The 11,906-nt window shown below is 35.0% G+C and overlaps 1 protein-coding gene across 1 annotated transcript in view; it reads right to left on the minus strand.

Moving 5' to 3' along the window:
- ABCA10 (ATP binding cassette subfamily A member 10) overlaps positions 1–11,584 on the minus strand; it is a 79,213-nt gene extending 67,629 nt beyond the window's left edge. The window contains 7 exon segments of the mRNA XM_063718261.1: positions 549–734; positions 951–1,092; positions 4,236–4,462; positions 6,501–6,604; positions 7,245–7,378; positions 7,380–7,407; positions 10,015–11,584. Of these exon segments, the coding sequence (XP_063574331.1) occupies positions 549–734; positions 951–1,092; positions 4,236–4,462; positions 6,501–6,604; positions 7,245–7,378; positions 7,380–7,407; positions 10,015–10,048 (855 nt within the window). The 5' untranslated portion in view covers positions 10,049–11,584.
- Between the last annotated feature and the right edge of the window lie 322 nt (positions 11,585–11,906).

Raw genomic sequence — 11,906 nt, forward strand, 5'->3', positions numbered from 1 at the left:
TGAAGAAAAAACTAGAAAGATAATAATGACAACAGTTAACATTTAGATAGTATGTATCTGGCTCTGTACTAGTGCTATATATATATAATAGCACAATTAATCCTAAAAATTTACCCCCATGAGGTGGGTTCTACTGACATCCTCATTCTGCAGAAGACAGGCTAAAGAGATTAAGTGACGTGCCCAATGTCACCAGCTGGTAGGCAACAGAGATGAGACCCTTATCCATGCCATCTGGCTTCTCTCGTTATTCATAACCTCACATTTTACTGCCTCTTTAAAGGGGGACACAAACCAGATATTTCTCAGTGGTCAGATAATGGGCAATTATTTTTCTTCTTTAAATTTGCTAGGATTTTACAAATGATCTGCCTGCTTTGTTTATCCATTTGATAAAACTTTTTTGTTGTTCTTATTTAGTTTCTCAACAGCAGAATTTCTTAAAACACAGAGTGGCTGATTATTAAATTTCATGAGGCACCAAATTCTTGAATAAGAACATATTTAGAAAATCTAATAATAAAATCTTGAAATAATTATGTTCTTACCTGGGCCACTCCAGCAGTGAAGGCAAAAGGGCTAAGAAGACTTAATACCCATGCCAAAGATGAAGGAAGTTGTCTATATAACACAGTGAATCCCAGACATCCCCAAAATACAGTGAAGAGAAATCCAGCCAAACCAGCGAGCATAGGTTTCCTTATTAACACACTCATGAGGAAAGCCAATGCTATCTGAAGGAAGAAAGGGGTCCGACTGGTATATTTTTCTTTGAAGATTCATGAATAGCAATATTCATCGATTTCTCACATTGTCAAAAATTTTCTCAAAACATGTAGAAAATAGGATAGAAAATATAGTGACTATACTAATATCCCAAAGAAACATTATTTGCTCATACATCTGTAATCTGAAACAGGTTAAGAGGTCATATGCTTTTACCAACTCACCAAAGAAAGGCCATATAAGCTAAAGAGTGTGAATATCACCATGAAGCCAGTATGAAATATAATTGGGATTGATGTTATGACCAGAGCCATAAAAATGGACATAACGAAGATGAAGCAAACATATGTCAATCCCCAGGAGAGCCTATAGTAGAAACAAGGTGTTAGTTCAGCATGTCACACACATAAATGTTTGGAGAGGTAATGTGCAAAATGGTTAAGAGTACAAGCTCTGAAATCAGGACTAAATTTATTCTAAATGGGTGGCCATGCACATTTTGTGACTATTAGCAAGTTACTTATCTTCCCTCACTCTCATCTGTAAAATGGAGTTTTTCATGGTAGCTATTCATATGGTTGTTCTGAGAAATAAATCAGATAATGCTTTTGAAGATGTTAGTTTAGCATGTGGCATAGAAAGTAGCCATTATTATAATTACCTTTATAGCTGTAGAACAAATTTTATATTTAATATAATTAAATATACTTTTATTCTTTCAGTTAAACGACTCTATAAAATGTCAGTGGAAAAACAGTGACAATCTCCCCTTTAAACTTCCTTATACTAAAGCTTTCTAAGGTATACCATTCTTCTGAATGTTTAACAGAAATCTTTCCAATTTAAGTAAAGCTCATTTCATTTTTTATCCTTGTATGGCTATGGACATTAGACGATGTATTATTTTTAAGAATCAGAATACCATAGTGCTATTAAGAAATGTGAAACTAAAATAAAATGAAAGGTATCATGATGCCGGGCACGGTGGTTCACGCCTGTAATCCCAGCACTTTGGGAGGTTGAGGCAGGTGGATTGCCTGAGTCAGGAGTTCGAGAACAGCCTGGCCAACATAGTAAAACCCCATCTCTACTAAAAATACAAAAAATTAGCTAGGTGTGGTGGCGGGCACCTGTAATCCCAACTACTAGGGAGGCTGAGGCAGGAGAATCGCTTGAACCCCAGAGGCGGGGGCTGCAGTGAGATGAGATCGTGCCATTGCACTCCAGCCTGGGTGACAAGAGCGAAACTCTGTCTCAAAAAAAAAAAAGGTATCATGATGATTATAGTTGTACAACTGTGATTGAATGTCATAGCCAAAACATTGTTGCTTTTGAAAATCTCTGGAAGTAGATGGAAAGGCATGTTTTAAACAACCACCATATGATCCAGCAAATATACCATTGAGCATTTTTGCCAGAAAAATTAAAACTTATGTTCACACAAAAACCTGTATATGAATGTTAATCACAGCTTTATTCATAAATGCCAAAAACTAGAAACAACCCATATCTCCTCCACGGGCTGAAGAATTAAACAAACTGAAATACATCCATGCCATGGAATAGTACTCAACAATAAGAAAAAACAAGCTATTGATAAATGAGAATTTGGCATACTTGAGCCTTATTTGGGCAAAGCAGTATAATCTACTGAGTTAAGTAGTAAATTTGTGCCTGATCAGATAGAAAGTAGAAGAAGGGATAATATACAAGAAGTGTGAGGGCTTTACAAGAAATATAGCAGTTTTACCTTAATACTTGGGATACTTGCATTTGGCAATGGGTTCTTATAAAAATTTAAAGAACAAAATTCACAAAGCTATATATTTTTAAGAAAATTATATCATTTTATTATTTAAAAATCTATTTTCCATGTCTTTGAAAAGAGGAGAAAGAGCTTGTCTAAGACATCCTCCCCAATAACAGATGCAACATATCAATTAATAAAAAAATTATATCCAACACAAAATCTGCTATCTTGTACCCTTGTACAGTTTTATATCAGGGAAGAATCATTCAGAAATTTAGATTAAATGTTTGAGGTAATGGATATTCCAATTGTTCTGATTTGATGATTACACACTGTATACATGTATCAAGATACCACATGTACCCCACAGTATATACAACTATGATGCATCAGTTAAAAATAGCAAAAAAAATGACAGACAAATCTGAATCCAAACTTAGTATTTACCTACCATAAAGCTAATAATATGGTATGCATTTCTGTAGGCCAGTTTCACAAAAGTCTTTTTCTATCTCCTTTTCCCCCGTGTCATTAAATTTATTTTATTAATATTTTTGAGTTTTGTAGCACAGTCTCTAAAAGAGTGCTGTTTTCTTAGGTTTGATTCCTGGCTTTATTGTTTATAAGTTATAGGTTTTAGGGAAAAATCTTAACTTTTCTCTGCTTTAGTTTTCTTACCTGTAAAATGTGGATAATAGTTCTATCATCCCTAGAACACGGTAAAGTACTTAAACAATGTTCATCATTATTTCTATAATTATTAGACTATAATTTCTCATTATTATTAAATATTTACTTTATTACTATAATTGTATACTATCTCAAAGTCTAGGGGAAAAGGGACAATACTTAAAGGAATGGATGAATGCAGAGATATACATATAAATGCATAGTCCATATAGATGGAGAGAGATGCCTTTTACCATGCACTAACAAGCACCGAACACTGTTTGTGCTGTGTGATTTAAACATATTGCCTCATTTAATCCTGATACCGTTTGATGAATTCCAACCAAATAACATTTTTACAGACTATGTGACCTGGCCTCAGTGACACTGTGGTAAATTCGTTTATTGTCCAAAATTTTTTGAACTTTTTTCTGCTCCTCACTGTTATGAAAAGCAGCATAATTTCCCATGTCACTAAATGGGAGGTTGTCACTTTGACTAGCTTTGACCTCATGGTGGGCAGAACACACTTCTTCCCCTCTTGACTTTAGTTTTGTCCATGTGACTTAGTTTAATGAGATTTTATTATATATGATGTGAGCAGGAGCTTGAAATGTGCTTGCACAGAGAGACTTGCCCCCTTGTGTTTCTGTGATTGAATGAGAAGACCATGGCCAGCTAGCCTACTGGCCCAAGAAGGAAGTGAGTCACAAGAAGAACACCTGGATCTAACCTGTACCTTGAATCCAAGCCTGGCCAAGCCCAGACTAGATCTGCCAAAGTCCACCCATACTGCAGACAAATGAGAAAGAATAAATAATTGCTGCTTGAGGTCACGGGGTTTGGGGTGGTTTTCATGTGGCATTTTTCTGGCAATATGGAATGATCATATATTTTTCTTCAACTCAGGGAAATATAAGCACAATCCTTACTTACTTTCTACTGCAAGCATCTTAAACTCTCATGCAAGTAAGGTGATTAAATTGAATACGTGGAAGGAAACTTGAGAGTGCGTCCAATTTTTTAAGAACCTAGTTAGTTTCTCTAATGATTATTGTATGATATACAGTAAAGTAGCAACTTAACTTACCAGAATGCCAACTCTCGGAGACCCATTACTGTCATCAGTTTCTTAAATTTTCCTCTTTCCCTTGCAATATTTAATGATGCAAAGTATATAAAAGAAGAGAAAGAAACTAAGCAAGTAAAAAGAAACCATTCATTCATAATTTCTCCCTTAGAAATGAAAGGTGGTATCTTCATATTTATTCCAATAACTGATGTCAACTCCTCCATTACAGAATGATTTGTTGTGACCTAAATTGGGACATTAACAAATTTATTATGAACTATAGACAAAATATATTAGAAAACCATAAACTTTTTATTTTCAATTTCAGTATTTACATATTCTCATCATTTTAAAGTATGGTGAACTATTAATATCAGAACAATCTTAATAACTTTTGGTACCAATTGACATTAATTATAAGAGTCATTTGAGAAATTACTGAAGGTCTGTCATGCATAATATACTGTGCTAGGTAATGGGGAAACAGCAGCAATTCAAACAGAAACACTCTTCATTCTCATAGAGATTTACATTTTGTAGCGCAGCAGAAGAAAGGAGAGATATTAAATAAATCATTGCATAATAAATTGTTTAGTTACAATTGAGTAACTATGTTCAAAGAAAAGTGTAGGAAAATCAAGAAAGGCTTCCCTAAAGAAGTGACATTTTTACTGAGTGTTGAAGGCTGTGATCTTTCCCAAACAAAGACTGTGTGTGCCGGGGGGTGGGGGTTGTTGAGGATGGAAAAGAAAACTGAGCAGAGTAAACAGTATATGAAAAGGAAAGAAGGTGTATAGTGCGTTGGAGCACAGAAAAGAGGTTCCTGCCACAAAAACAAATAAATAGACTGTAGATAAGGCTGAAGAAATAAACCACTCCCACAGTTTAGGCAAGATATGATAATGATGTGGCCTTGTGCAGGTGGCAGAACTGAAGTACATAAATTTGAGTTTAGAAATAAGAGGCCAGGTAAAAGATTGGATGTGATGAGTGAGACAGAGAAAATTTTCCCTGATAATTCCCTAGTTCCTTTTGCTCAAGTAGGTGGTTTTAGCATTCACTGAGATAGGGAAAATTTTATAAGACTCAGTCACATTTACAGAAAAACATCCACATTCATTTTTGCGCATACTAAGTTTGAATTGCTTGAGACATCAAAGTAGAGGTATGCAGCACACAGTCAGATACATGGAGCTAGAGCAGACGTCTAGCTCTTTTAGTCCCTAGCTCCTTTAGAGGTCAGCAAACTTTAGTTCCCAGACCAAATCTGACCCACCACATGTTTTTGTATATAACATTTTATTGAACACAGGCACACTCATTTGTTTGTGTTATCTACAGCGGCTTTCATACTACAACAGCAGAGGTGAACAGTTACAACACATTTGGCCCGCAGAGCCTAAAATATTTACTGTGTGGTCCTTTACAGAAAAATGTTGCTAGTCTACAAGTTACAGTTCTTGGAGTCATCAGCATATAAATTATAATTAGAAGTACGGGAATAAATGAGACTATCTAGAGAAAACATATGGGACAGAAAGAGATGCCTGAGATAGAACTTTGTGGAACTACAGATAGAAAGATGTAGGAGTGTAAGGGGAGATAAGCTGGCAAGAAGACTGAGAGGGAAAGGCTAGAAATGGAGAAGGGAAATCAGGTGAATCTATGTTATTTAGTTGAAAAATCAAGTAAGATGAGGAATTAAGAAGTTGTTAGTTGACATGGAAGTTGTTATTTACCTTAGAAAAAGCCCTTTTGATGGTCTGGTAGGGATAGATAATATTGAGTTGAGTTGAGTCAAAGGAGGACAACCCTTTCAAGAAACACAGCCATTAATAGAAGGAAGTTAGGGTAGTTGTGAGAAGAGGAAAGTGGATAAAGGAAGGTCTTGACCATAAGTGAAGAAATTAATTTTAAATCCTGAAGATAAGAATCTAGCAGAAAGGCAGAGATTGAAAACAGGAGACAAAAACAAAAAGTCCATAGTTGAACTTTGCTGATGAAGTTGGGAGGGATGGGATCCAGACCATAAACTGAGGAAAGACATTAGGGATGAAGAAAGAGAAGGAAAAGAATGGGTGTAGGGGGTCATAGGTCCGTAGTTTTAAAGGGTTTATGTTAGAAGTTGGGAGATATTCCCATGTGACAGCTTTTGTTTTCTCTGAGGATGAGAGGCAAAGTATCACCTCCTAAGAGTGTAAGAGTAAGGCAGGGGATGAGGCAGATATTTAAAAAGAGGGGAAAATACAGATTTAAAATATAGCTTTGAAGTTAGGCACTTACTTCTATAATTGCAGCATTAATTGCAGCTTGAAAAGCTACAAACCCTTTGAGCCAGTACTTTGCCAAGTAACAAAAAATTTCACCATATATGGCCCAACAGTGCTTTTTAGGGAAGAAGAAAAACATGTCCATAGTTACATAATGGAGTCAACTCCTGGAATTAAAACTTTAACTTTGGCTCAAAAATCAAAATATCTAAATGTTAGCTCAAAGCCTATGATTATATGATATAGAGGATTTTTAAAGTACTCTACAAAATTGGAGAAAAAAGAACATATGATGCCAGGTGCAGTGGCTCATGCCTGTAATCCCACCACTTTGGGAGGCCAAGGTGGGTGGATCATTTGAGGTCAGGAGTTCGAGACCAGCCTGAACAACATGGTAAAACCCCGTCTCTACTAAAAATACAAAAAAATTAGCCTGTAGTCTCAGCTACTTTGGAGGCTTAGGCAGGAGAATCACTTGATCTCGGGAGGCAGAGGTTCCAGTGAGCTAAGATCGCGCCACTGCACTCCAGCCAGGGTGACAGAGGGAGACTCCAACTCAAAAAAAAAAAAAAAAAGGATATATGAGTAGTTGCCAAAATAATGAGACTCATCTTAAGTTAAAGACTGATGATTAAGTTCAGGAGGAAATGTATATTAATTCTTTACTTGGTTGTATTAATATTCCTATCAGTCATTCCAAACAGGGGATTCCATGAAGCATCAAAAAAAAAATTATAATCAGTTTTTGTATAGTTACCTGTGTATTCAGAGTGCTCCTTTATAACTGGGATTCTATATCCCCAATTAAACGTCAGCCGACATGATAAAGTATCACTAAATATAACTCCCACCATGTCATGGTACTTTTTTGGAAGTGCTATATCCATGGTCTTCATCTGGTGTCCCAAGGACTGTTCTTCCTACCATGTATGAAAAACATAAACAGATAATCATGTAAACTTATTACTAGAGGACACAAAAACAAAATACAATTGCTTGTTTTATATAAAATTAGTAGTATTATATATTATTTCTGGATAGTTGCCTCTTAGTAAAAGGTTGAGTGAAACTCTATTGTTTTAAGTTCAATGCAAATACATGAAAGGACACAAATGACACATTGTCTTTTAAAAATTGGCAGCATATTGTTTTTAGTGTGATCTCATTTTGGTAAAGAAAACTGAACTTATGTGCCTATGTAAGCATAGAAACATATTCTATACATGACCATGTGCATATCTGCCTTAAAAGATACACACAATTTGAATGAGGGGTAGGGAGACAGGAAGTAGTGGTGAAGATGAAAGGAAAAGCTCTCATATTTTTGCTTCATACAAATTTGTACTATTCAACTTTTTTTTAAAGTAGATATTACTTTAGTGACTAAAATAATTTAAGAATTAAAAGGAAAAATATTTAAAGTAAGCAATACAAATACTGATAATTTGGTGTTTTCTTTTTTTCTGCCAAGATTATAAACTGATATCTATCACATGAAAATAGTACACTAGAGGTAAACTGTATACAAAGAATCAGAGTACAAAAATCAAAAATATAGTCTACCTACAGATTCTCTGAGGTCAAGAACACTCTCTAAGAATTAAGTTTATAGTAATCAGTGCATAATGAACGAGTTTACAATCTGCAGGAGTAATCCACCCAGTAAGTGTTTTTAATAGATCTATTACTAACAGAAGCTTTGAAAATCACTGAAGTCCAATTAGTGCCTCCTTTTTTACATGTTTATGTATTATGTTCTAAAAATTTTATTAATTTTAAATCTCACTCAGGGTGAAATCTACATTAAGATGAAAAAGCTGTTTATTTTATGCTGTAGCCATACCTTTCAAAACTCCTCATCCTTCCCAATATAGAGTCAGGCGGTGAAACTTTTATGAGGACAGTGCTAACATCACTGATTTTCTCTAGAGGTATAAAAAATACTGTCAAGGCCAAACCATGAATATTTATGCTAAAAAGCAAGAGTTAGATAAATGTAGAATAAGACAGTGAGAGAGGAGCTGTGGTTGGAACAGGCGAGCATGGTAGCTGGAATGTGATATGTTATATAAGGAAGAGACAGAGTCCAATGGTCCATGAGACTAAGACAGAAAGCGGCCATTAGCTTACACTGTGCATACAGGAAGAATAGTCCCTGAGGCTTTAGTAAATGCTTCATGAGTTCAGAAAAAATGAGGTAAATGACTACACAAAGGAAGTGAGTTGAGACAGATCAGGGCAGAATCAACACTGTGGTCAGGCAGAACATGTAAACAATGCAAGTAAGGGAGGCCCACCAAAGTCAAAGCTCCAGAAACTGCAATGAAGAATTACAAAACAGGGTAAAGCAGCCAGGGATAACAATACCCATTCCAAAGCTTGGATAGGTTAGGCACAGAATATTAGCAACTTGCATAAAATAATTAAAATTCAGAGTTTGGAGGTGTCCCTTGGCATGGCAATCCAGACACCAAAAAACTTTTTCACAAGAAAAAGCAGTGATTAGAGCTGAGATGTTAACAGATTGGATAAAATGTACAAAAGGATGAAATGGCCAATGTTCAGAACTCTGGCAGAATGAGGGCTAACAACAAGAGAAATTTGATGGTAGGCTAAGATTGCTGAAGAAAATAAAATTTTATCCTGATACTTCCCTATGCAGGAGCAAAGGCCTCTATGGAGAGGCCAGAGACCACAGCTGACCACCAATAGTTACTCCTAATGGCAGTAGAGATATAAAGGATGGTAGGCAAAGGTCTCACATAGTAAGTATGACTCTCGGGTATTCTTATTTCTTTATAAGATGCATACATCAAATAAATGCAGCATCCTACATAACATAGAGACATCTATTTTCTGAGTCCAGATATGCAGAAAAAGTCTTATGGGGAAAAAAAAAAAAGCCTCACTACTCTATGATCAAGGGCTGTGAATTTGTTGACTTTCAGTAGCCAATACCTGATTTGATTTTAAATAGATTTTACATGCCCTGAACTATACAGTTTAACTATTTTTATACACCAAATAGTAATGCTTTTTCAACGCCATTGCTAAGCTTGAGTTTGAATTTCAAACATCTTTGATTTATAATTCCTATATACTGGGAACTATATTTATTTCAATCTCAATTGAAAATAATTAAATCCTTAAAATTTTTTGAAACTCTTTAAATTATAGAATACCAATCCAAATAGAAAGGTTTTTAAGTTAAGTTTTGGAAAAGTGAAATTTGTATCATCTAAAATGGGTCCAATCTTTTTTTTTCCTACTGCAACAATATGTTCTAGTATAAAGGGCAAACAGTATGCATATCATTAAAAACAAACAAACAAACAAAAGTAAATCTATTTCATCTGTTACCCACCTACCCTTAGCCTCACACCAACCCCTGTACTGCATATATAATGAGAATCTTTGCCTCAGTGGAGAGTCACTGACCCACAGGCTAGGTAAGTAAATTCAACCTGCAAAAAGAACTTGAAAATTAAGTCACATAATACTGAAACATTGGTTATTGGACAACACACCTTTCATAAAGGAAGCCAAGGCCATCTTATTCATTATCCTTTGTGTTATGTTACTGACTGGTGTATATGCCACTACCAGGTCAGAGTCATTAAACTGATCCACACTTCCCAGGACTTTAGGAGGCTGTTCAGGAAAACAGGTAGCTCTGAAGTGTTCCGAAAAGATGCACAAATATAGCCCTATAAACAATGTTATTGTCCATTCCTCCAGCACACAAAAGAGAAATGAGCCATGTTATAACGTGGTCCAGACCAGTGAGAAACATCCAAACACATTTTTAAGGCAGAATGTATTGCCATTGAGCATGACTTCATTTCAGTCTGTAATTTTTTTCTGCCCCAATTAATATCTATCTTTTAAAGAAAAAAACACCCTTTCAAAAATACACAACTTTTGAGATAATATCAACAATTGCAATCAATCTTAACCCAGTGATTTAGCATCCCTATTAGTGGGAATGCCATTGATTTTATGCCCTCATATTTGAAGCAACATAAGTATATGGCATCACATAGAAGATATTCTTGCCAAAAATATTTAACCAGAATTGGATCCTGCTTTTAGATCCAGCTCACTGCTTACAAAAAATATAGATGATAAAGGAATGACTTAAATGACAGCATGGAGAGGCAATCATATAAAAAGAGAACATGGAATATTCAACAGGATAACTAGTTTTGTCTCACTGGTTCCTGAACAAATCAACCTTAAAAGACATTTTGGGGGAAATTTGGAAAATTGAATTTGGCCATGGAACTAGATGATATGGAATTGTTTTTAATTTTGTGTAGTGGGATAGTGGTAACGTAGGGAACCAGGTTCTTAATTTTTTGAGATACTAAAATATTTAGCCATTACATATATTTTGGGGAAGAACAGGAGACAGAGAGATGAAGCAAAGATGGCAAGATGTTAACAGCTGTCAAATCTGGATGGTGGATGTATAGGTGTTCATTGTACCAATATTTTCACATTTCTGGATTGATATACATTTTTTTAAATTCTAGTGAGTAATAAATATAGATGTATCCTTCTTCAACAGATGAAGCGAAATATTTGATTAAACTGCTTCGGAAGCTATTGCAGAGATTTAAAAGGATGATATAAATCCTGTTAGCACCCACTGAAATGGTATTGACTATTTCTGAACAGACTGCAATCTCTACATGGTCAGGGCAAATCCAGTTATATCTCATAGTGACACAAAGCGATGTCTTCATATTCATGTCAGCATACAAGAAACTCAAAAGAATGCAAAGGTATTGACAATCTGTGATCTTATTCCATGAAACCATTCTATGTTTACCAAAAGCACGGCTTTGAAGATTCCAAAAAAGTTTGCAAATTTTTACTCATAGATATTTTCCCAGCCTTACCAAATAACATGATGTTAATCGAAATCTCCCCAAATAGTATCAGGGTTTGCTCATGTAAAAATCTATTTTATTTTGCCTAGCTTATCTTTCCCCTGGCTGTCCCTGCCCCCAACACAGAAGTTAGCTAAGAGTAAATCAGAATGACTCTGAGATTTGAATGCATTAATTATGTGGAAAATGGCTGGTTCTATTCTGCAAAAGATTATTTTTCAGGAGCTGTCAGATGAGCTTTTTAGTTAATTTCACATTTGACACAAATAATATCCTATTTTGCAAAATATATCATTTTGCAGTATTTAGAATCTCAAATCAACTAGCCAGTATGATAATTAAAAATCAGAATTTGTAAATAAGAAAAGTAATAAAAATGGCATAATATTATATGGTGGATTTTCATTTATTAACTATGGAAATATATATATATATATAGAAATATATATATAGTGAATCATACCAATAAACTCTCTCTTTTTATTCTCCATTTTTTAAGAAAATTCTTGTACAGAAGAGCCTGA

Source organism: Pongo abelii, chromosome 19, assembly GCF_028885655.2.
Source record: "Pongo abelii isolate AG06213 chromosome 19, NHGRI_mPonAbe1-v2.0_pri, whole genome shotgun sequence".
Taxonomy (NCBI): domain Eukaryota; kingdom Metazoa; phylum Chordata; class Mammalia; order Primates; family Hominidae; genus Pongo; species Pongo abelii.